Source organism: Lytechinus pictus, chromosome 18 (genome assembly GCF_037042905.1).
Source record: "Lytechinus pictus isolate F3 Inbred chromosome 18, Lp3.0, whole genome shotgun sequence".
In the NCBI taxonomy this organism is placed as follows: Eukaryota; Metazoa; Echinodermata; class Echinoidea; order Temnopleuroida; family Toxopneustidae; genus Lytechinus; species Lytechinus pictus.
The window spans coordinates 1,187,590-1,212,807 of NC_087262.1; the positions used below are offsets into that span (position 1 = coordinate 1,187,590).

Sequence of the window (25,218 nt, forward strand, 5' to 3'; positions counted from 1 at the left end):
TATGTCCCTGGTGATATTTTGGTGAAGTCTGGTGGGCCGGTAAAATAAATAAAACCAGAAATTGTGTGTCACCAGACTGAATATCAATCACTTCAATTCAAGACCTATATTTCTTTATCTACATATTGGAGTAGAGCTACATGTATGCGACTTACTGTTTCGACATAATGGTAGCCAGTAGTTGTAAATGATCACCAGCAAGCAGACATTTTGGTGCGTTAAGAAGGGGGATAAAAAATGCCCCTCCCGTTCCTCCCCTCCTACCCCCCCCCCCCTGAAGCTATGTGACTTACTGTTTCGACATAATGGTGGCAGGTAGCTGTAAATGATCACCAGCAAGAAGGCATTTTGGTGCATTAAGAAGGGGGATCCAACATGCTGCTTCAAGAGACTGCAGAAACAACAATAGATTTGAAAATGTAAAGTGCTTTATTGTTCTTTGATATATATAGTGTACTCCCCAGGGAGAGTGGATTGTGTGCAAGCCCTCTATATTTAAATTACCATTTTTTCAATAAAATCTGTCTACCAAAGCTTGAATTATTCCAAGGCTATCCAAGGTCATGGCCTTCAATGTCCTATTGATTGACCTCAATGCCCCCTTTCACTTGTGCACTGGCCTGGATGTTCTTTGTGCCCTTTCTAATTGTGCCCATTTGTGCTGCAATATAAAAATGTGTCCATGTGAGAAGTGGTCTTGCCCTACAACAAAGTTTGAAATTTAAGGCATCAAGGATGTTTTCACAAAGTTATGTACGACTTAAAGTACGACTTAAAAGTCATACTTAAATTTCAGTTGCATGCAGTATACATGTACAACGCATCACCACATTGGTCAGATCATGAACACGGGACACACACTAACATATATTTATAATTCAGATTACGTGGTAAATATCACGTGCATGTTGGCACTAAGCAAGAATTTAAGTCACACTTAAACTTTGATTTTTTTAAACACCCCCTGGTCTAGCATTTAATCATTATGTTATTATCATATCAAAAATGTGAAACTATATGGGAATATCCATAAGGTTAACATAAATATTAGGTTCCATGACATTTGCTCCTGTGAAAATATCTCCTACCAAAAATGAACACATTAGGCCAAACATCAACTCGAGGTTCACACCTTACCTTCATTACCCTTAATCTTCACATGATTCCGAACAAACACCCTATTACAACCTTAACCCTAAAATGGCCGGGGGGGGGTTGAATCAACCCCCCCCTCAACATTTTCTTCGATCATTCCGCCGCGCGAATTTTTTTGACCGCGCCACTCGCAGAGTTTATACTTTTAAGTCTCGAGCATCTTTTGAGACCAAATTTACGACCCCCGGGTACGCGGTTCCGAAATTACGCAACATTTTGTAAGTGCATGTCAGACCAAAAATTGTTCCAAAACGTGATTTTGTGTACAAAGTCAATGCAAATTGAGTTTTCTCATCTTATTCATAAAGATATGATTATTTTTACTTTTAACTGCTGAAAGCAATTTATTTTAGCATAATTATGCTTCAAAAAGGTTGTGCAATAAATCTGGTGAAAAAAACAAAGAAAAACAAAAGGTTGAAAAACAAAGAAATACATAAGAAATTCATATAACAATAAAATACATAAGAAATTGATTTCGAAACCATATTTCTTTTCAATTGCCATTGTTAAAAATGCTACAAAGAATATTTTTACCAAAAATTAGCATTCTAGGAGCTTTATTTAGTGAATAAGAGCAAAAAGTATGATATATGCATAAATTAGCATAATTAATTCATATAAAATAAAATCTCATTATTTTGGAAAATTTTACCATACAGCCTTATAGATTACATCGCACACTACCAGCGTGCAAATTTTTGCGGCGCTCGCGCGATCGGCGGCCGAGATCTCAGGGGGGGGTTGAATCAACCCCCCCCCGGCCACAGAACATCCAAAAAAGCCCGGCCTAGTTAGGGTTAACCCTCACCTTATATCTTAAGAGAATTTAGCGGAGGAGCAACTCTCACAAGAGCAAGTCATCGTATCAGTGCAAGAACGCCATTAACACCACAATTTTGCACATCGCAAGCATGCAAAAAAAAATCCCTAGCAGAACGCATAAAGGCACGCATAAGGGCATTTCAGCACCAATGGGGTGCATGAAAAGGTTTTGCAAAGGGTGTTCTTGCACTGACACGACCAAATGTTGCCTTACCAATACAACCTACCTGAGCGCATTCATCGATGACAACCAAGTCAAAATGTCCCTGTTGTAGCGCCCTCAGGGGTCCTTTGGTGGAAGCACTGGTGTTGGTTGCCAAGACGATATCAGCAGCCATCAGGATATCTTGGATGGCTTTCTGCTCTCTGGATTTTAAATCCTGTCGAAGATATTTCATCTCGTCTTTCAAACGATGCTTCTCGTCTTTGTCTTTTGTCTTACGGATTTGACTCTGAAAAATAATTGTAGCGAACAAGTGTATTGGAGATGATGTAGATTATGCATAAAGGAATCTATAAGGGTTGTCAAAAACCCTAAAACCATTACCCACCTATCTAAGTGCATTGCTCTAATCACAGTACCCCTTGTCATATGGCAATTTAGATTATTTCAGTAATCAAAACAATGCTTCCAGCTTCCACTTAAGCAATCAAAGAATCCTTTCCTATCTGTTATACATTACTTCACCTGAGTGGAGAGTGGCAAATGTAGATTAATGCCTTGCTGAAAGGATGTCAGTACTGCAGTTGGAGTTGAACCCCAGATACTTCAAAAGAGCATTTTATATAGAGATTTGTCAGTGATTCTCACTGACTAATTAGGTCTCTGCAAATCAGATGCAGGGATTTCCCAGAGCTTGTATCATGTTTCATGACATGTTCTACAGGCTACCAAATCCTTGATATAAATCATCAGAAGGGCCTCTGACTTACCATGGTGGTAGACAGTTCTCTCCAAATGTCTCTGACGATAGCTGCTCCATCACTGGATGCTGGGACAGCATCCAATGAGAAGTGAGGATAGCATCGAATAAGAATTTCTGGATACTTGGTTGCAGGAATGTAGTCAAGGCTATCCTTGAAGCCAGATTTAGCAGCCTTGGCCGCAGTCTGGATCAAATTCATGTGTACATAGCCTAAGAGAATCTTCTCTTGACTCGGAAGCATCGGTCTTGACTACATCCCTGCTTGGCAGTGCCAAAAGCAGCTACCAAATCATTCATAAAAATCATCAGAAGGGCCTCTGACTTACCAGAGTAGTGTCTAGTTCTTTCCGGATGTCTCTGACGATAGCTGCTCCATCACTGGAAGCAAGGATTGCATCTAATGAGAACCTCTGAATGCTTGGAAGTAACCGAGCAGGATGACCAAGACGGACCATAGAGCATGAAGGATTTGAGGACAAGCGTTCTAAGAGGTTGTCGGCTGCAACGTTAGATGGAGCACAGGCAAGAATCTAGAAAAGAGAGAGAGGAAAGGAGTGAGAATGTAATAGGGTAGCTGGGGTTGTGAATTAGAGAGAATGGAACTAAGGAGTGTATGGGTTTTATATGGATAACAGAGAGGGAGAGAGAAAGAGAGAGAGAGAATGGAAGAAGGAATGTTTGAGGTTGAGGATTTGAGAGATATTAATATGGTTGAGAGGATATTTTGGATTAGGAATTAGAGAGAGATCATAATGGAAACAGGAATGTCTGGGGTTGGGGGTTAGAGAGAGGGAATAGAAAAAGGAATGATAGGGATTGGAGTTTAGAGAGAAAGAATGCAAGAATGAATGTTTGGGGTAGGGGATTACAGAGTGGTGATTATTGGATGTTTTTGGTTGGGAATTAGAGCGATGAGAAGGGGAGAGGGGTGTTTGTGGTTTGGGATTAGGAAGGAGAGAATGGAAGAAGGGATGTTTTGGGTTGGAGATTACAGAGAGAGAGAATTGAAGGGGGTAGAGGTAGGATCAGCTACTGATGGTAATGAACTCCGATCTTGTCCAGATGGGCACATTCCTTGTATGTCGTTCTTACAAAATTAACCCTGACCCTTACTCCCAAGTTGGAGATTAGAGAAAGAGAGAGGGTGTTTGGGAATTAAAGAGAGATACGTGTGGAAGAAGGGGTGTACAGGGTAAGGGATTACAGAGAGGGAATGGGAGAGGGGGTGTTTGGTATTAGAGAGCATAAGAGAATGGAAGAATGGGATGGGGATTACAAAGAGAGAGAAGGGAAGAGAAGAGTATTTGAGTATTAGAAAGGGAGAGAAGAAAGGAAGAGGTGGGGTTTGTGGTTAGAGATAAGACAGAATATAATTGAAGAGAAGGTGCTAGGAATGGGGGATTAGAGAGAGATGAGAATGGAAGAGAAGGTGTTTGGGATTAAGGACTAGAGAGGGAGAATAGAAGAAGGGATGTTGAGAGATGATAATGGAAGAGGCAGAGTTTAGGGTTGGGGATAAAAGAGAGTTGACAAGGTGTTAGGGATTAGAGACAGGATATTGAAGAAAAAATGAAGGGTTGGGAATTTTAGAGGGGGGGGGAGGGGAGAGAATGGAAAGGGATGAATGGAGATTTACTGAAAAAATGGAAGAAGTGATAATTGGGGTTGGGGATTAGAGAGAGAGAATGGAAGAGAGGTTGTTTGGGATCAGAGAAAAATCAGAATGGAAGTGAGGGTGTTAAGGATTAGAGATGGGGAAAGGAGGAATATTGGGGGTTGGGATTAGAGAGATGAGAATGGAACAGGGGGTGTTTTGGGTTTGGGATTAGAGAGAGAGATATGTATGGAAGAAATGGTACTTGAGAATAGAGATAAGAAGAGGGGAGAGAAAATGAAAATGAAAAAAAAGCAGTGTTTGTGGTTGGGAATAAGAGAGAGATTAAGGAAGGTAATGTGTTAGGGATTTATGTATGAGAGATGAAATATAAGAAGGGATGTTGGGGATTTGTGAGGGAAAGATAATGGAAAAGTGATGTTTGGGGATAACTGAGACAATGGAAGAAGGGATGATTGGGGTAAGAGAATAGAGAGTGAGAATGGAAGGATGTTTGGGGATTAAACAGAGTAAGGGATTCGACAGAGTGAGAGAGGTGAATGGAAGAAAAGATGTTTGGGATTGGGGATTAGAGAAAATGAAAAAAAAAGTTTGAGGCAAGGGATTAGACAGAAGAGAATGGAAGAAGGGGGATTAGAGAGAGATAATCATTGAAGATTATCCAGTTTGGGTTAAGGGTTAGAGAGATGAAAATGGAAGGGATGTTTTGAGTTGGGGATTAGGGAGAGTGGAGAATGGAAGAAGGGCGTTTGGGGATTAGAGAGAGATAATCATTGAAGATTATCCAGTTTGGGGTATATAGAGAGATGAAAATGGGAGAAGGGATTTTTTGAGTTTGGGATTAGAGAGAATGGAAGAAGGGTGATTGGGGATTAGAGAGAGATAATCATTGAAGAACATCCAGTTTGGGGTAAGGGATATAGAGATTAAAATGGAAAAAGGGATGTTTTGAGTTGGGATTAGAGAGAGAGGAGAATGGATGTTTCTGGGTTGGGGCAAAGAGAGGAGAAATAAAAAAGTAAAAATCAACCTACCTTCATATTTTGCTTCACTGCTTGTTGGATAACTTCAACCACTGTGGTGGTCTTGCCTGTACCGGGTGGGCCATGAATCACAGCGACCTCTCGCTGACACAGGGCAAAGGTCACGGCATCTCTTTGGCTATCATTCAGATTGCCGTTAAAGAATTCCACACTCCCAGATTCTAAATTTATTGAAGAGAACATTAGGGTTAAAGGTCGGGACAGTACTTCTCAAAATGCCAGAGTGTGCAGTTAGCTACTGTAGGGTGCCTTTGACTGCGCCAACGAAATTCACAACCAGCACTATTTGGCCATACTTTTCAGAAGAAGTGCTCATTATAAAATTTGTGGTAGTCATAAGCACAACTATAACTACATCATTTAACAGTATGTATTAATTGATGATAATTTAAGTTACATAAATGCTCTGATCAAACTTTTTAACATCATATTACTTACTTTTCTTTGTCATACTTTTAACTTTATAACCAAGGTTGGATTCCCCTTTGCAGAATATTTTGGAAGTAGTGGAGTATATTACCATGATCATTAATAGCTGGAAGCCTGATTGGTGAGCCTAGGTCACTCTCTCCAAACAAGACTTCAATCAATCGAACAGCAGGTCCAGTACGGTACTCCTCTAATTCATGAAGAGCTCTGCAAAAAATGGAGAAAAGGTGGACGCACAAAAATTACAATCAAGGTTTCTATGGAAGTTACAATAATCACAGTTACAATAGTTGAGACTCTTTATGAAATGGACCTCAATTTTTACCAATGTGAAACCAAAAATATTTTCAATTTTCCACAAAGAAAATATCCCCAAACTGTACTGTTGCATAAATGTTACTACAATGTATCATGGTAATTTGCTTTCCAATTATAACTTCCAAGTAGGAATCCCTGATTTTGATTGGCTGTTGAGCATTGTTACCATGGTAACTACAATGGTGACTTTTCTCCGACAGGGCCAAGTTGGATGCAAACAGATGTTGAAGTCATTCGCTCACTTTTTAAGTCTCCTATATGTGATATCGTTCGCAAGCTTGGTGAGTTTGAATGTGTCGTCATGACCGCGTGATATCCCCTCCACGTTCTCTTCAAATGCGACAGCGACACTGGAGCCAGTGACCTTTGACACAATTCCTGAAGCTAGCAGAGATGCAGACGTGGTGTCACTGTTGGAGAAGCTCACTCCTGCTATATCACCTAATGAAAAAGGAGAGGGAGAAGACAGAAAAATATAATCATATACAGGCAACTCTACTCATATCTCGTTTCAACCAGGGGAATCTTTTCGACTATTGATAAATTATGCTTTTAAGAGTTAGATATCATGAACTCTTTGCGTATCCTTGGTTTATGATTATGCAGTCCTCCCAATCTTTCTGATTGAAAATGAATGATTTTGCTCAAATAGAGGAAAGTAATTTCTATTCCAAAATAAAAGCACAGTAATACACCTAAATAGGAAAACCTTATCAAACAAAGGCTATATCAAATGGTAAAATTTCAGATTCTTTCCTCCAAATTCAGAATTGGTGAATAAATATGGGCAATATTTTTTGAGTTATCGCGCAGACACCAAGTGGGGGGACGGACAGTGGCAACGCTTAATGCCCCCTCCGGACTTCGTCTGCGGGGGCATACAAAAATGGTCTATTGTGTGTGTGTTGAAAGGGCAATGGGTGATTTCAAGTTTGTTGATGATGTTGGAAGCACAATTTGGCTTTCTTCTCCTAGCTTCAAAACCTTATCTGAGTTTACAAAATGAATAATGTATATGATCGATCATAAAAATCTGCCTTATGTCAATCTTGCTAAGCTTTACATTACGGGCACCAGATCAAAATATTGACAGTTCAGAGAGTCATTCCAGGACCAGACGTCATTTCACTTTTGGTACTATGCAGATGTAAAAATTGACCTAACATTACACCAATATGTCAACACCAAAAATGAAAATCACTCGATATCTGCACTCAACTTAGGTAAGGTAAATGGGTACCTGCCAGGATTAATTCCTTGAATACACTGAGTGGCACTGAAATACTGGTAGCTAGAGCTATAGCTGGGTTAAAAATAGCAGCGATTGATCCACAGGTAAAAAGCGCTACTGGTATATAAATCCTCCATACCTGGTCCAAAGTTATGAGCTGGAAGTTTCCCATCTTGACCTTGTGACCTCAGGGGTTCAAAGGTCAAGACTGTCCTTCCATAGAGTCCTGTAGCTTGACTGGCACATCTGAGTTTCAGAAGGCAGACTCCTCGTCTTTCAAGCTCACGTACAGAGAGCTTACCAAGTAGATCACTAAAATGCAATAAATTGTTTCAATGTTAAGGAAGGATTCTTTAGAAGATTACAATATATGGATATCTGCGGGCTTGCGGCCACCCCACCCAGCACTCCCACACCTCCTCCTTATCTTCTTACTCCATCTTTTTCTCCTTCATTCTCCTCCACCTTCCTCCTCCTTCTATTCATCATCATTCTTCTTCTCCCCTCCGTCTTCACTTCCTTCATCCAATATTAATTTTCTCTTGTGTGCTTCATTTGTTCCCCCTCCCCCCATCTCAACTCTTGCTGTGTTTTTAACACTTGCTATGCTTTAGATTTTCATCACTGGGCGTGAGATCATGCAGAGGCATTGTATATATTAGCATATGGGGATAGGCTGGGATAAATGTGTGAGAAAGACATTAAAGGGGATGAGCATGAGTCCTTAATGCCTGCGGGCGTCTTCTGCATAATCTGAGACTTGGTTGTAAGAATACCCTTACCCTCCGCCACCCCCCCCAAAAAAAAAACTAAAAAACTAAAAAAAACAATGCAATGAAGCAACTACGGAATATGCTAAAAGGTGACAGGTTCAAAGGCCGTGATCATGATCTGGAACAATCTCTGCATCATCACAACATGATGATCACATGATTACCTTGTCTGCTCGATCTCTGCCTGTCTTTCTATGTCCAGTAAGTCTAGATGCTTTCTCACAAACTTCCCTATCAAAGACATCTACATATGACAAGGTCATACAAAAGGAAGAAAAGAAACTTCAGTTTGAAAAATATATACCTATTCAGCATTTCAACATCTATATGAATACAAGGTTGGTCCAAGCAAAGTTCTTTCTTTCTGGTCCAACTTTCTCCCAAAGATGACAAAAAACAAATTTGTTCTTGAGCCAGACATTTTTTCCAGTGTGTTGAAATCAAAATTTAAATAGATCTATTTACAATATCTTCTACTATTAAACACAGATTAACTTTCATAACATTTGTAGAGTTAACTGTTAATGTCTTTGTTTTCCAAAAGCAAGCATTTCATGGCATCTGATTTCTTCTTCTTTTATAACATCCCTCTTACAGAGTATTGTCATATTTCACTACTTGGTCCGACTCTGAACGATTAGAACTAGTTGGAAAAAAGTGTTTAAATAAATGTTATCAACAAATTAATTTACCGGTAACTAGTTGAAACTAGTCGAAAATGTCGGCGCTAGTTCAGTTTCGCAAAGGCCTACTTCAAGCAAATTTTCCCCATCAGAAATTGTTCAAGGACAAGTCAACCATAGCAAATAGTTTATTTGAAAAAAAGAGAAAAATTCAACACTAAAAATTTCACCAAAATCGGATGTAAAATAAAGTTATGCCATTTCACAGTTTTTATTTACTTAATTTTACAAAACAGTTATATGCACATCCTGGTCGGTATGCAAATGAGGAGACTGATGGAGCCATCCACTCACTATTTCTTTTGTATTTTATTATATGAAATATTCTAATTTTCTCATCAATGTCACTAGAAATGATTGATTCCTCCAAGAACATGTGAAATTAGCATTGCTTAATAGTACATGATTCAGTCAAGTTGGTTGTTATTGTCAAATCTGTAAAAAAAAAAAAAAACTCTATAATTCACACACAAAAAATCAAAAGAAATAGTGAGTGAAGGACATCATCGACTGTCTCATTTGCATGTCAATGAATTGTGCATATTACTGACTTTGTGAAAAATAGGCGAAACTTTGAAATGTCATAACTTTCATATTTCACGTCCGATTTAAATGAAATTTTCAGAATATGCTAGTTTGATTTTTCTCTATTTATTCAAATCAACATTTTTCTGGGGTGGACTTGACCTTTCACAAATCTTGATCAGGAATGGCTGTATTTCGGCTTCAATCACAACAACATCGTTCGTACAGATCTATCCTCAGTCAGACGTCGCTTCGCTTGACCATAATGTTGATGAAATGGACCCGGGGGGGGGGGGGGTGGGCCACTTCCATTCACGAGTGGATACCATGCGCGACCAAGAGATCTCAAAAAGCACCCTAAACACATATTTTCCATATTCTGAAAATGCACCCCTTAACAAGTATTGGCGTATGAAACCCTACCTTTAACAAGTATTGGAAACAAATCGATATTATTGGCAAGTATACACTGAAATGAACCCCTAAACAAGTACAGCGATATTTCAATGTTATGTCACAGACTTCGGTTTACTTACATCATTGGGTTTAGTACAGCCCAACTAGCGCAAATCGGACTTTAAACACGTAGACTTAGGGCAAAAAGGACATCCTTTATAAAACATTTTAATTTTGTTTTATCATCCCTGCAAATTCGACCCTAAACACGTAGCTTTCCTAGCGAAATAGATACCCTTTTAAATTATTTTTGTGTTTTTGACACCCTTTTTACGTTACGTTCGTAACGTGCCCTATCTTGAAAAAGACATCCTTTTTACGTGTTTTTTTGGTCGCGCATGGTATCCACTCGTCAATGTAAGTGCCCCCCCCCCCCCCGGGGGAAATGGACTGAAGTTAACGACCAAACAGATTCGCCTGCAGTATATGCCGGCAGTTTGTTTGCCACATGTACGCATGATCTGGTCACTAACTTCAGTTCAGTTCATATCAAAATTACGGCGAAGCCACGGCCATGCGAAGCGATGTCTGAGGATTCGAGAGATGACGTCGAGATTGAAGCCAAATTACAGCCGTTCCCGATCACCGGTAGAGGCGCACGGCCAATATGGGAGACTCTCCCCATTATTGGAGACTTGCTTTGCAAAAGAACAAAAGAAACAACACCAACAACAACGTAATCTTTTCCACCCAAAATTTTGTCTCACTGAGGTCAGAAGCCCAATTATTATGTCTGGATGACAACAAAAATCCTTAACAAAACAAAATTAGACGGTGAATTTTTTAAAGTAAACGGTGAAAAGGGGTAACTTAATTCAATAATTGTTCATGAGGATTCTGCTTATCACATCTTTATTTGCCGCCAAGCATGAAGCAAATCCTTTTGCAGCAAATGTTAACAAAAGAAATTGGTCTCCAAAACTAGAGTCTGTCATGGTGGTGTGTTCTGGCAATAATTTACCCTTACTTTTTTTTCGAAATCATGCTAACAATGCACTCGTGAGTCGTGTATTGCGCCACACAGCGAAACCAACCGCAGCGGCCGCCGGAGCCGGCCCGGAGGAGCAGCAGCACCGCCTGGCCTCAAGCTCAAGGCGTTGATCCGCTCAGCAGCCCGCGGAGTAGAATGTCGGTGTCCAGCGGAGTGTTAGCTGCTCATGTGCCTTATTTATTTGAGGTAAATTACTTGTCTTTATATCAATTAGTGAGAGCATGGGCTCGGCAAATTAAAATGTATTTTAGTATTGTAATGGTACCGTATACGATTTTTAAAACGGATTTATAACTTACTGTGACCTGATTTAGGATAACGGCTGCGGTGTCACTGCTGCTGCAAATAATGAAAATTGATGTGTGTCCCACATAATGAAAATATTGTCGGAAATACCGTTATAGACCGTGCATCTCTGTCTCTGACTCCGTATTTCGGCTTCATTCGCTATTGAGTTGATAAAAATACTAAATTAAATCTCAGAGTTAGGTCTTTGAAGTGTAAAGTTGGTCTGGGTAAATTGTCACATTCATTTTTTTTGCGAGGATTTTATAAAACTTCACAGACACAGGGCTTAAGATTAACCTTGCACAGTTTATGTGCTTTCGCTGGTGACTTTGCTTATGTGCTATGCGAATACTTTCATCCGGGTATTGTGATTTCTCGTATACACTTGCGTGTATAATAACATTGCACACATTGTTTATAGTAATGGCTACCTGAATAGTGATGGAATAATCAGTTGACAAGGCCTGTTTACAAAAGATTGCGATGAGTTTGTGTCATGCCACCATGCAGCTGAAAGTAAAATGAGTGAATTGTTACTGGTTACTTGGTTTACACAGGTGCAGAAGCAGGGGGGGGGGGTGTGGGCCTATTTAAGGTGCAGGCACACCTGTTTATTACAACCCCCCCCCCTCTCAAGCTCTCCCCCCAAAATAAGAACGCCAAGGCCAAGCAATCAAATATCTAGATTTTCTGAGTGATGACCCAATCAGAGCATGAACTAAACAATACAGGAACTTGTTCTTTCCACCCAGGAATCACCTGCGTGACACTAACTTTGCATCGACAAGCTCATTCAATTTTAAGAATGCCATCGACAGAACCTTCTAATCTTCACTGCGCCCTCTCTCACCTGATCCGTTTATGCCCAGGAGGGCCCTGCATCATACAGATCCAGATGACCCATTTTCGCGGGGGGGGGGGGGGGTATTGCTTGTCAGATTTTTCTTGAAACTATAAACACCCTTTATTTGTGACTTGAATGATTTTGCCCTTATTAAATTTTTCTATTTTGTTTTTCCATTTTCAAAAAAAAAAATTATTTGTCAAATTTTATGGAGACCAATTATAATTTTTTGTTTTTATCAAATTGTGGATCCACGTCTGCTGTGTTTCCTATCCATTTGGGCTCCCATTTTGTTTCCCACCAGTTTGTTTCAGAGGCTGATATTAACCACTTGTTCACTGCAACCATCCTGCCTGTGGAGAATCTACAGGTAGGACTATGGCATGCCAATGCTGTACACAGCACACACTTTAAAAAATGATTAAAATATCACTTTTGTGACCAAAATTACTAATTTCCATACAGTTGCAATTTATTTTTCATTAGTAACTTGGGAATAATTTTTGTATTCACTAGAGCGCTCAAAAACTTGAATTTTGGGCATATTTTTGTGTACGCCCTCTATTGATAGAAAATAATATGGCAAGAAAATTTTCATTTTTTAATCTCTATTTTTAATTAAGAAAAAATAATTTAAAGAATCAAATTTACTTAAGGGCCAAGTTGTATGACGAATAACTGTGATGGAAACTGTCAGTGTAAAAAAATCAAGCATTTTTCCCAAAGAAAAAGAGAAAATAAGCCAAACATTGCCATCCTTATTTTGCCACACATGGAGATATAACTGAGAACAAGGTTATATCATAACCTTGTTCATTGAATGAGTGATATTAACCAGTCTTTTACCATTTTGTCTTTGTTCTGCTGACTGTTCATTTGGCAAAGGCTGGAATGGTTATTTAGTCATACTGTATGTCATGAAAAATAGCCCAAATATGTATTGACCAATAGGCAATTAGAATAAAAGTTGAGACAATGTTCAAGAGGAAAGCTTTTCCATGAGAAAAAAAGAAGCATGAGAGGTCACTCATATCTTAAAATTGATCAACCAATTTTAAGATCAATATATGGATAGCAAGTGTTTCAAATCATTTAAGATTAAGCTTAAAACTTACCTCTATAACTCATTTCATCAATGATGATTTTTTTTTTTTTTTTTTTTTTTGCTCTCCCTTCACGTGTGTGCATTGAGCATCTCTTACAAGATGGATGTATGGCACCTAATAAAATTGCATTTATTATTATTATTTATTAAGATGACCCACAAGCTTCATGGGCTGTATCTCATAATGTAACAAATTGGTGAGTGATCAGAATAGCTCTTAGAATGATGACGGTGGTTACAACCTCATAATGTTTTAAATATTTAAATCTTCTGATATCTATATAAAGAAATGAATCGTGGACAAAAGAATGTTGTCACTTACATACATGTATGTGATTACACTAAAATTGAGCTTTTTCTGAGCTATCCTTAATTTTGTTTCATTTTTTTTTAATTCTTCATATCTCAACAAAGAAAGATATAAGAATAAAAACTAAGTAATGTCTGATTTTGTCTGTACAGGTCATTTAATCACAGTATCAAAATGTTCAGAGTACTTATAGTGGGAGCAGGCCCAACAGGGGCACTGCTGGCCAATGCTCTACGACAAGAACTGCAACAGAAAGTTACCATTGTCATGTGGGATAAATCCAGAGGCACAGGTGAGATATTGTTATTTCTACTTACTTTTTCTTTGGTGTAATGATAAGAATTGTTGATGAATTAAGGTTTATTTCCCAGTTATCCTATGATATTTTCATTTTATTTTGTAGTTATCTAAATCTATACGGGAGTTGAAAAGTTTCTCAAATTCTAGTCAGCATTAAGTTATTTTAGAATATGTGTTTCAGTCATGAAATAATTCCTCTTTCAATTCAGTCATCATTCTCATTAACATTATTACCACTATTATAATCATCACCACCACCATTATCATCATCTTCATCATCATCATATCTTCATTATCTTCATCATCACCACCATTATCCATCAACGCCACCACCACGACCATTATTATCATCATCATCACCACCACCATCATCAGCAGCACCATCATCATTATCATCACCACCACCACTATCATCATCATCATCAACACTATCATCATCATCACTATCATCATCATCATCACCATTATCATCATCACTATCATCATCATCACCATTATCATCATCACTATCATCATCACTATCATCATCACTATCATCATCATCACTATCATCATCATCATCACAATCATCATCATCACTATCATCATCATTATCACTATCATCATCACTATCATCATCACTATCATCATCATTGTCATACTCATCATCACTATAATCATCATCATTATCACTATCATCATCATCATCACTATCATCACTATCATCATCATCATCACTATCATCATCATCACTATCATCATCATCATCACTATCATCATCATCATCACTATCATCATCATCACTATCATCATCATCATCACTATCATCATCATCATCACTATCATCATCATCATCACTATTAGGCCTGGGAGTAAACATTGATTGATCGAATGGCGTGCCGCCAATCGCCAGCCAATTGATTAGCAAAATTTACACTAATCGCCAGCCAATTGATTAGCAAAATTTACACTAATCGAATGATCGGCAGATCCCAATTATGACGTTGCAATAACTCAAATACCCAAGTTATAATAACAAAATGACAAGAAAACAATGACAACGGTTTTTGAATACTTGATACAGGTTTAAAAATATACCGAGGTAATTTTTCAAAAATTATCAATGATTGTATCACATTCACATTTACACACCAACACGAAAGAGCTCCGAAAATGTTAATCCCACCGACCTTGGTTAAGTTTGTAAATGATCTTGCACACTTGAATCATGTCAGCCTTTTTTTATTATGAAATGCAGGAATTATGGATGAATTTTATTCTATCATCTTACAGGGGGCAGAATGAGTACAAGTAGGTCACCTGATGATCCCAACTGTATTGCTGATCTTGGAGCCCAATATTTGACAGTAACACCAGAATATGCTTCTCAACACTCAAGGTAAGAGGTGTAACACCAGAATACACTTTTCAACATTCATGTTAGGAGGGTTATCACCAGAATATACTTCTCAACACTCAAGGTGAGACATGTAACACCAGAGTATACTTCTCATCACTCTGGTAAAAAGGTGTAGCACTGGAATATGCTACTTAACACTCATGTTAAGAGGTGGAACACCGGAATATACTTTCAACATTCAAGGTAAGAGGGATTACCAAAATTTGCTTTTCAACACTAAGTTAATATGTGTGACACAATGTTATACTTATCAACATTTAATCATGTATGAGGTGTAATACCATAATATACTTTTCAACACTAAATTAAGAAATGTAACACTAAAATATGTTTCTCATCATTGAAGTTAAGAGGTATAACACCAGAATATACTTCTCATCACTTAAACAGGTGTTGACACCAAATATATACTTTTCAACATTCAGGTTAAGAGGTGTAACACCAGAGTATACTGCTCATCACTCAGGTAAAAGGTGTAACACAGGAATATGCTTTTCAATTAACACTCAAGTTAAGAGGTGTAGCACCAGAATTATACTTTCAAGATAAGAGGTGTAACACCAAAATATGTTTTTCAACACAAAGTTAAGAGGTGTAACACTATAATGTACTTCTCAACACTTAGTGTATGAGATGTAACACTATAATATGCTTCTCACCACTCAAGGTAGGAGGTGTCACACCCAACTATCATATTGTTTTCAATATTTAAAGTAAGAGATGTGTAACACCATAAAGAATATTAATATTTGTGGAAACCTTATATTTGTTTTTAATACCTCTTTTATGCTTGTATCTATGATGAATACTTGTGTATGATAATTTGTCGGTAGGGGGTTTACTTCTGTGTTTTTAAGCAAACTATAAATATAATCTCGATCTTGAATCTTAATGTTGAATATTTTGTTATTTTATTTATTTAATATTTTTTTAGGTATTACAAGGACCTGACGGAAGCTGGACTGATTCAGCCCCTTTCTGGCAAAATTGAAGGAATCAAAGAAAAATATGTTAACCCTGAAACCAAGAACTATGTTACACCTAAAGGTATCAGCTCAATTGTGAAACACTTCATCCAGAAATCAGGTAAAATTGACTTTTTCATATTAGTCCATCTAAAACCTTGGTAAAGTGTCAGTAATATGAATTATTCTCGATTATCATTCCAAAATATTACAAAAGCGTAGTAGTTTTATATAAACAAGACAAAAATATGCAGGTATTTTATTTTTTGTTCAGGCAGATATTGATGTAAAGTCAGTAAATATATGAATTTACATATCACAACAACCGTTTTAGGCGACACGCATTCATATTATCTAGGAATTAATTGGAATAGTTATTGAACTTTAGGGGAAGTGCCAAAGCTGAAGATAGGCTTATTCTAGCAACGAGTAATAGCATGCTAATGTGTTTCAACTTGCACTTTATAAAGCATTTAATGAAAGCACTCCTTGAGAAGCTTTGAAAATTTTGTAAACAATGAAAGGCTTGCATTGAAAAAACTTGTTGATGTTGATCTACAAATATCATATTTAAATAATAGTTAATGCAAAGTGATTCTATTATCATGAATTTTGTCTGACAAGTGGTTTTATGAAAGGCCCCCTGGAGACCTCTTGATGAAACTGGTAAATTGACATTATCTGACATTTACCATAGTAACAGTAACAGCCAATCAAGACCATGGACAATATCAGATCTGACAACTTGTCAGACAAGAAGTGTTGATCAATGAAAATGAAGCATCCAATCTTATTAGTTGTGGCAACTATTATCTGGTTTACGATATTCTTCCCTGATTAACTTTCTACATTCAGGACCCTTTCCATCAATATTTACTATTGCTTGCAGTTTTTACTACATAATTTGCCACAAACTTACCACTCTAATCAATTGTGCAATTTTAAATTTCTTGTGTGAAACTGGGCCAAATAATGTTCAGGATACAAAATACAATAAAAATGGCTTTAACTAAAATATTACCTTACTGTAATGGTGTTGTTTTTATCAGATTTGCCTAATGACCCAGATATAATAATAATAGCAACATGCTTATATAGCGCATATCACTGCCAAATGCGTCCCTATGCGCTTAATTGGATATTATTACCCTGGCTTAGCCTCGCAGCCTTTTACAGCGCGTTAGCATTTCAAGGAATAAATTCCAGCCAGGTACCCATTTACCTCACCTGGGTCGAGTGCAGCACAATGTGGATAAATTTCTTGCCGAAGGAATTTACGCCATGGCTGGGATTCGAACCCAAGATATTATGGTCCATTTTTTTTAGATTCATATTTATTTGTTGATTGTCAGTAAAACTTCCATTTTTAAGAAAAAGGCAAGATGTGGTATCAATCATAGAATTAGTTTGAACTGAATCCAATAAAATGACCACCCAAGTGTTTGTAAATAGTATACTTAATGATTCTTGTAGAAAATATGTTATTGCTGAGAAATGGACTAAAAATAACCATGGCATCCAGCCAGATGTCAGATCATTTTCCAGTTAATAAAAATAAACCATCATACATCAGGGAAAACATTACACAGGTGCTGGGGGTGACTCTGAGCTCTGTCAAAAGGCTTAAAAGCACCCTGGAAATGAAAAAAGGAGCCCTGGAAATCCCTATTCATTGCAATGTTAAAGCATACCATATTCGATTTTGCAGATTTAGGCAGGAAGTTGAGAAAAGTTGAGAAAAAAAAATTGTCTGTCATACATGTGCTTATCTCTCTTGGTGATTTCAGCCTAAATCATCATGATTTCACAGAGTAAGGTAAATACAGAATATTTAGTTAGTATAGTATTATGACAATTATTTAAAGACATTCTCATGAAACCATTGGTTGCTGCAAATCCTTGTACTTAACTTTCAAGGTATTTATTTTTTTTTTTTTCATTTAAAGGTGCTTCTGTGCAGTTTGAACATCATCTATCGAGAGTAGATATCCAAGAAGAATCAATGGGTAAACCTAAACTCTCTGTGTCTGCGACAACTGCTTCTCAAACCGACAGTGGATATGACGCTGTGGTCTTGACGATGCCAGTCCCGCAGATTCTAAAACAACAGGGAGTCACTCGACATTGTCTAGGTACAAGACTAATAGGCTTGAATTCACAAAGGTGGTTTTGAAAACCATCGGTTGAACCCAAGGTTTATGAAGATTTCGTGTCTAAATTAATCTAATTTGCCGCATATATTTAAAAATGTCCAATGCTGATTCTCACGTATGTCACAGTGCGCCAAATTGACGCCTGTTGCCGTGGTTATCCAAGCTACTTTATTCAGTTTTGAATTGATGAGTCCACTCTTCAAACAGTGGACTCATGAATAAAATAGCATAATTTAACCACGTCAACAGGCGTCAATTTGGCGTACTGTGACATACGTGAGAATCAGCATTGGACATTTTTACCAATGCAGCTATAGTTACAGTACGAGAAGATTGGACTCATGAATAAAATAACCTGGAAAACCATGGCAACAGGCGTAAATTTGGCGCACTGTGACAAGCATCAGTATTAGTCATTTTTTTAGATACACTGTAAATTAAGTATAATTTTATACAGGAAAGCTGTATAAACAATGGGTCCATCCAATGGTTTTCAAAACCCCTTTGTAAATTCGGGCCAAAGGGTCTAAAATATTCGTAATATTTGTTGTGATTTTCTTGTAATATACATATTTTTTCTGTAATTGATTCTCTCCAAAGAAATTATAAAGTGGTGATAATTTCTTCAAATGATCATATATCTCAAAAATTTACTTTATATATTTTTCTTTTACTGATTTTTGAAAATTGATTTTGATCATTAATTATCTTCTTATTTTGCTTTTGTTGAATTAATTGACAATCTGTCATATTTTATTATCGCCTCTATTATCTAAAATATCTTTCTTCTGCTTACATGATAATAGTATTGCCAATTTATTTACTTCCTTTCAATGTGAAAAAGAGAATAATGTCACAATGAAATCAATATTTGTTATGTTGATATTAAATCTTTTTGCTCAATTGACATAAAAAATAAAAAAAACACTATCTTCATCCCAGATCCAAAACTAGTCCTCCTGCCCCGCCCTTTTAAGATGCGATCTTACCTGTCAGCACGGTACATTGTGCCAAATTTTTGGTCAAACCTTGGTATCATTGTTGATCATTGTGACTCTTCACGGGTGACACCAAGGTATGGGGGGCAAGATGACCTTTTAAAGGGTAACATGATCTTTTTTTTATGAATTCAATAATGGATGATAAAGAGTCAAATGATTCGGACCTCACATTGTGATAACATTCTTCCTTGCCTTTAACTTCTTTTTCTTTCCTTTTCTCACTTCTTGAAAAAATGCATCACTTGAAGAAAAAAATTATGTGATAAATAATAGGGCATAGTCTCCGAGTACCCCCTTCCCCTGCAGCACTGCCCCTCTAATGCTCTACACTAACCCTTGAGCATTTAGAGTCACCATTCCCTTTTCTCTTATGCATTTTCAGAAAAGGACAAGACACTTCTTGCGGATCTTGAAGCCGTCCAGTACTCATCACGCTTTGCTCTTGGTCTGTTTTACCCGCCTGGTGTGGTCATTGACGTTCCTTACGTGGGGAAGTATGTCGAGGGTAACCCTTGCATTCGATGGGTCTCGGTCGATAATGAGAAGAGAGGAATCGGTGAGAAATTTAGTACTGTATTCTGTTTTATTTTATATTCGTTATCCTGACATCTTTCTTTCCATTTTTCTTCTTTTTCTTTTATTACCCGTCTTCTCTCTTCTTTTCTTTTTCTTCTTCTTCTTTTTTTTCTTCTTCTCCTTCTTCTCCTCCCTCTTCCTCCGTTCCTTCTCCTCCTACTCTTCCCTTTTCTTCTTCTACTTTGTCTTCGTTTTTCTTTTTCCATCTTTTTCTTCTTTCTTTTTTTTCTTCTTCCTTTTTTTCTTCCTTCTTCCTTTTTTTCTTCCTCCTCCTTCTTCATTTTCCTCAGCATCGCTTGGGAAAGATAACTACATCCAGCTTGCCTCGAAAGTGATAATTTGCCCATCACCTTCACCAATTTTTTATAATATCCTCTTGGTCTAACACCACTAGTCTAAATGTTTAGATGAACTGTTGGGAGGGGGTGTTTCACAAAGATTTAAGTATGACTTAATAGAGTCGCATGAATGCCTAGTTGTGTGCGGTATAAAGGGCATGACCGCATTGGTCAGATCATGCTAAGAGGACTCCCACTACAGTGCATATTACTCAATACGATTGCGTGTATGTATCGGCATTTAAGTGTGACCCTTAAGTCATACTTTCTATGTGAAACACCCCTCTGTTTATAAACCAAATTTTTATTTGACAAAGTAAAAAAAATGAAAAGTAGATGAAGGGGAAATTAGACCAAATGGAAAAAGACCAACTGGGCAATTGTATAAAACTGAAAATTAAGTAAAATAGACAGTAGAACAAATGGGTTTAGCCCAACTGGTATCACACTATCTGAGATTTAGACCAAGTGAATACAAACTTAAAATATTCATTTACATTATAATCCCTTTTTCATCCAGATGGGCAGACACATGGGACTTCTCTTGTCGTTCATACTAGTGTGCCGTTCGGTATCAAACACATAGACATTCCAAAGCCTGATGTTCAACCAATCATCATGAAGCATCTTGATGACATAATCCCGAACCTACCAGAGCCTAGCAGTATTAAATGTGTGGGATGGAGATATTCTCAGGTAAATATAACCCCTTTTTCCCAAAAGATTTGTGTCAAGGTAATAATTATGTAAATCCATGAATATTATGATTCATCCAGTAGTCTTGAATGTATTAGTCAATAATGAATCTTTTGCTGGAATCTCTGAAAATTGAAGAGTAAACTCACAATTCTCTGTTATGATGGTTTTGTATTTTAGTGGCAGGCAGTGGTATTTATGGAAGCTTTAAATTGCCATCCACTTGATGAGATGGCAAGAAATTGTATCTAAACAAATAAACCTTTTTATTATAGTATTGATATCTAGTACATATCTTGCCATGACGACATAAAACTTATTGTAAGTTGACTCGGCAAGATTTGAGATGGCATGATAACAGATGACACTATAAAGTATAGCAAATGCAGGGCTGCCAAGTCTCCCTGATTGTCAGGGATACTTCCTGAATATTGACAGATTTTTAACATCTCCATTATTCATACATTGATTTCTTTCATTGGATTTTGTGTAATCGAGAAAGATCTCAATCCTCCCTCAGTAATTTCTCCCTGAAAGGTGAATATTAAACTTGGCAGCTCTGGGCCTGGTTCATAAACAAATAGGGCGGTTCCATGACATCTTCTTCTAGCGCCAATTGCTCCACTACTGTAAATTCCACACACAAATGGAACAATAAACTACAACCGTTTATTTAACAATACTCCCTATCCTAAACCTATCCACAAACCTAACATAAAACTCTATTGCAACACTAACCCTATATCCTAGATGAAATGAAGCCTGGAGCAATTGTCGCCAGAGCAAATGTTGTGTCACCAGTAGGCCGCCTTCAGACGTTGTCTCCACTTGCACATTTTACGCCCTTCATAGACATAATTATAATGTTTCACTGTACGCAATGTTCATTGTACACATAATACATCACAATGCAAGTAATAGTACATTGTCAATTTTGAGACCCTCTTTATATCATTCATTACATTGATATTCCAGGTCAGTAAACCTCTGGCAGGGGCTCCTGGTCATGTGACCATCGCAGAACAACCAAGCTACCTGTTATTGGCTGCTGGGGATGGATTTAGTCATTCTAACTTTGATGGCTGCATAGTCTCTGCCGAGAGTACTCTTACGAGGCTGCTGGAATTCTACAAGAAAACCTCACAGCTATGAATATACATAGAGTTGATATCTTTTATGAGATGATGAAAATGAATCATTATCAAATGATTGGACTCTTCTATACGTCAAGGTCCTGTCATATACTGCCATCACGTTTAATAACTGAACTCCTTTAAGATCAGTTCCTGCATTGAATAAAAAACAAGAAGCACCTGTTTACACCCTTATGGAGTATTATATGCTTGTCAGGATTTGTTTTTTGAGGATGTGGAATTATATATTGAAATCAGACTTTCTTCCATTGAATATCACACCCCTATTTCCCTTTATTACACATTTTTGTTGTTGATACATTAATGACAAAACCTCAACTCCTAGTCTGCAGGCACAGACCCTAATTGAAACTGACCAAATGGTGGTTTTTATACCAGTCTAGCCCAAAAAAGGACAATTTGTAGGAATGCCGCGCAAGACATTCAAATCCCGGTGTTGCAAGAAAATATTTGCAATCAATTGCAAATTTACAAGTGATAGATCAATTTCAAATAATAAAAATTTATTCATTCTTGTATATGCAAAAAGTAGACCAATGATCAATAGTGAATTTACAATTAATTACAAGATTAACAATTGTTCTTGGTACCTGAAATTGACTTGCAAGCAATTGCAAATCTCTCACAACACCCCATAAGACAGGCCAGGGCCCTGTTGCGTAAAACTGTTTTATAGTAACTTTACCATCCAGTGGTAGTTTCAATGGAATACTTGATTTTGATTGGCTGTTGAGCTCTGATACCATGGTAGTTACCATCTGGTGGAAAAGTTACCATAATAGTAACTGTTATTCAATGTGGCCCAGGTAACAGCGCCCAGCAACCAATCCAAATCAAGAATTTCAGAAATAAATACTGAACACATATTGTGCCCACTTTTGTTACATCAGTATCTCATCGCCCCCTGTCTCATTATACTTTCTAAAACTAGTTTACTGGAAACCGGTTCAGGAAACCAGTTTGGAAGATCGCTTTGCTAGCGTTCCCATTTGATCACCCGAAAGTGGTTTTCAAAATCACTCCACGTAAAGCGATCGTGTTGCTATGGGAACGCTGTAAGTGGGGTGACACATTTCGCGCGAAATTCGAAACCACAGCGTAGGCATTCCACACACAGTGTGTAGAGTAGCGTGCTCAAAATGTGTGAAGATCACTTCCCGAAGAACAGTTGTGTCCTCACTTATGCTTAAACCAGTTTAATGAGGCAAAGCGATCTTCAAAACTACATCGCGAGGTGGTTTTATGAACTGGTTTGGAAGATTGCTTCCAAGATCGCTTTGACTGTTCTCATTACACTTTAAACTAGTTTCCACTAAACTAGTTTTAGGAAGGTAGTGAGAATGGTGTCTTGTATGTTTGAAAAAAAATTAAAAGATAATACATATCCTCAAATTAGCAATAAAATGATCAGTGGATGATTTCAAGTCCGGTGTTGGTGTTGGGAGCACAATTTGGATTGCGTTTCCTAGCTCCAAAACTTATTTTGAGTTTGCAAAAATGATCCAGATCACAATAGTAATGGCTCAATAGCTAATGAGTGAGTTTTAACCCTAAAAAGACTGGGGGGGCTGATTCAGCCCCCCCCCCCTCGACATTTTTCGCGATAAATATGTAACGCGAAAAGCTGGCACCGCGCCGTTCCACGACTTTTTTCTTTCAAGTCTTGCGCAAATTTGCGACGCCCGGGTATGTAGTTCGGAAATTACGCAACATTTTGTAAGTGCATGTCGACCCGAAATTGCTCAAAAACGTGAATTTGTGTACAAATCCAATGCAAATTGTGTTTTTAGCCAAAATTCATAAATGTATCATTATTTTCAATTTTACTAATCAAACTCAATTAATTTCATCTTGTTTATGGTCAGAATAAAGTAGCGGCCACTTTCCAATGAAAAAACAATAAAAACTAAAAAGTCGAAAAACAAAGAAATACAAAAGAAATTTTAAAAACAATAAAATACATAAGAAAAGAATTGTGATATTGAATTTTTTTAAAAGTACATTTGATCAGAATCCTTCAAAGAGTCTGTAAATGAAAAATTAGCAGTTTAGAGGCCTTATTTAGTTAATTAGAGCAAATCTTTGATTTTACGCATAAATTAGCATAATTAATTAATTACGAGATTTTTCGGAAAATTTGATCCTACAGTCTTGGAGATTGTGCCATGGGTAATGCACGTGCCAATTTTCGTCGCGATCGCGCAGTCGACGGCCGAGATCATAGAGATCATGAATCAGCCCCCCCCCCCCCCCCCCCCAGTCTTCTTAGGCATCAAAATAGCCCAGTCTATTTAGGGTTAAAGACCAACCTTATTTTATGTTTGGATTTATGTTCATGTATTAAAAGTTGACCTAACACCAACAACCAAAATGTCAACACTGAACTTGAAATCACCCAATGTCTTGCTATTGAAGTGGCAAATTTCTCAATTCCAAATACATTGGTAAAGTATTTCTATGTGCGTCAGGGATGTAATGTTGAAATAATATGCAGCTGTTGGTGGTAATATGAAGAATAGAAGTTGATAAAACAAAGCTTTTACTGTATGTGTGTGAAATAGTTTATGTTTGTATACGAGATGTTTTTGTCGTCATTACACAAATCATGAGAGTATTCATTAAATGACTATATTTGTGATATATAGTTTTCCCTCTCTTCCTGTGTAACTGTATTATGCATCTTATTTCTTTACACTTTTAGAATCATGAGAACACAGAAATGTGTCAATTTTTTGTTCACACAACGGCCCTTAACTTTGAAGTTAAATTAACAATGACGGTTATAACTATAACTCTGTGTAGACAACTTTGTAGTTTAAAACTACAAGATAACTTTAAGTTTCGAAACCACAAGATAACCACTAGATTTGGTGTGGTTATCTTGTGGTTTAGCAAGGACCACCTACCGAGTTGCTAAACTGATTCGTGTGTGGACAAGCATTGTAGATTTTTATCTTAATCACGACAGTCGTACATGTAGTTTAATGTTGACCCCTCACATAAAAGCTACTGGTATTCGGTGCACGCATCAGGCATGCATCAATAACAATGACTTATCTTCAAAGTCAGAATATCATGTGAACCCACTTGTCATTAAATTAACTTAGAAGTTTAGAAAG

General features: G+C 37.4%; 2 protein-coding genes across 7 annotated transcripts in view; one reads left to right on the forward strand and one right to left on the reverse strand.

Annotated features, from left to right (window-relative positions):
- Positions 1 to 11,602, reverse strand: part of LOC135157447 (DNA-binding protein SMUBP-2-like) — a 32,692-nt gene extending 21,090 nt beyond the window's left edge. Inside the window, exons 1-9 of one of the 3 annotated variants that reach the window (XM_064112756.1) lie at positions 11,270 to 11,602; positions 8,480 to 8,559; positions 7,682 to 7,854; positions 6,554 to 6,752; positions 6,085 to 6,200; positions 5,556 to 5,725; positions 3,233 to 3,436; positions 2,208 to 2,432; positions 294 to 391 (exon numbers count right to left, since the gene is read on the reverse strand). In XM_064112756.1, coding sequence (XP_063968826.1) covers positions 294 to 391; positions 2,208 to 2,432; positions 3,233 to 3,436; positions 5,556 to 5,725; positions 6,085 to 6,200; positions 6,554 to 6,752; positions 7,682 to 7,854; positions 8,480 to 8,559 — 1,265 coding nt within the window. In that variant the 5' untranslated portion in view covers positions 11,270 to 11,602. Of the gene's footprint in view, positions 1 to 293; positions 392 to 2,207; positions 2,433 to 3,232; positions 3,437 to 5,555; positions 5,726 to 6,084; positions 6,201 to 6,553; positions 6,753 to 7,681; positions 7,855 to 8,479; positions 8,639 to 10,946; positions 11,146 to 11,242 lie in introns of those variants that run through there. The other 2 variants (XM_064112758.1, XM_064112757.1) reach the window with 2 other exon arrangements.
- LOC135157448 (renalase-like) lies at positions 10,765 to 24,737 on the forward strand. Of its 4 annotated transcripts, none has more exons than XM_064112759.1 (9): positions 10,765 to 11,156; positions 13,670 to 13,809; positions 15,090 to 15,195; positions 16,151 to 16,302; positions 18,128 to 18,313; positions 19,718 to 19,891; positions 20,770 to 20,945; positions 21,921 to 23,640; positions 24,395 to 24,737. In XM_064112759.1, exons 1-8 carry the CDS (start codon positions 11,137 to 11,139, stop codon positions 22,095 to 22,097), a joined length of 1,131 nt encoding a protein of 376 aa, XP_063968829.1. In that variant the 5' UTR covers positions 10,765 to 11,136; the 3' UTR covers positions 22,098 to 23,640; positions 24,395 to 24,737. The 4 variants fall into 4 exon arrangements, with proteins under 4 accessions (XP_063968829.1, XP_063968831.1, XP_063968830.1 ...); XM_064112761.1 differs by lacking the exon at positions 10,765 to 11,156 and adding an exon at positions 11,338 to 11,470; XM_064112760.1 differs by lacking the exon at positions 10,765 to 11,156 and adding an exon at positions 11,340 to 11,620.
- Positions 24,738 to 25,218: the final 481 nt, after the last annotated feature.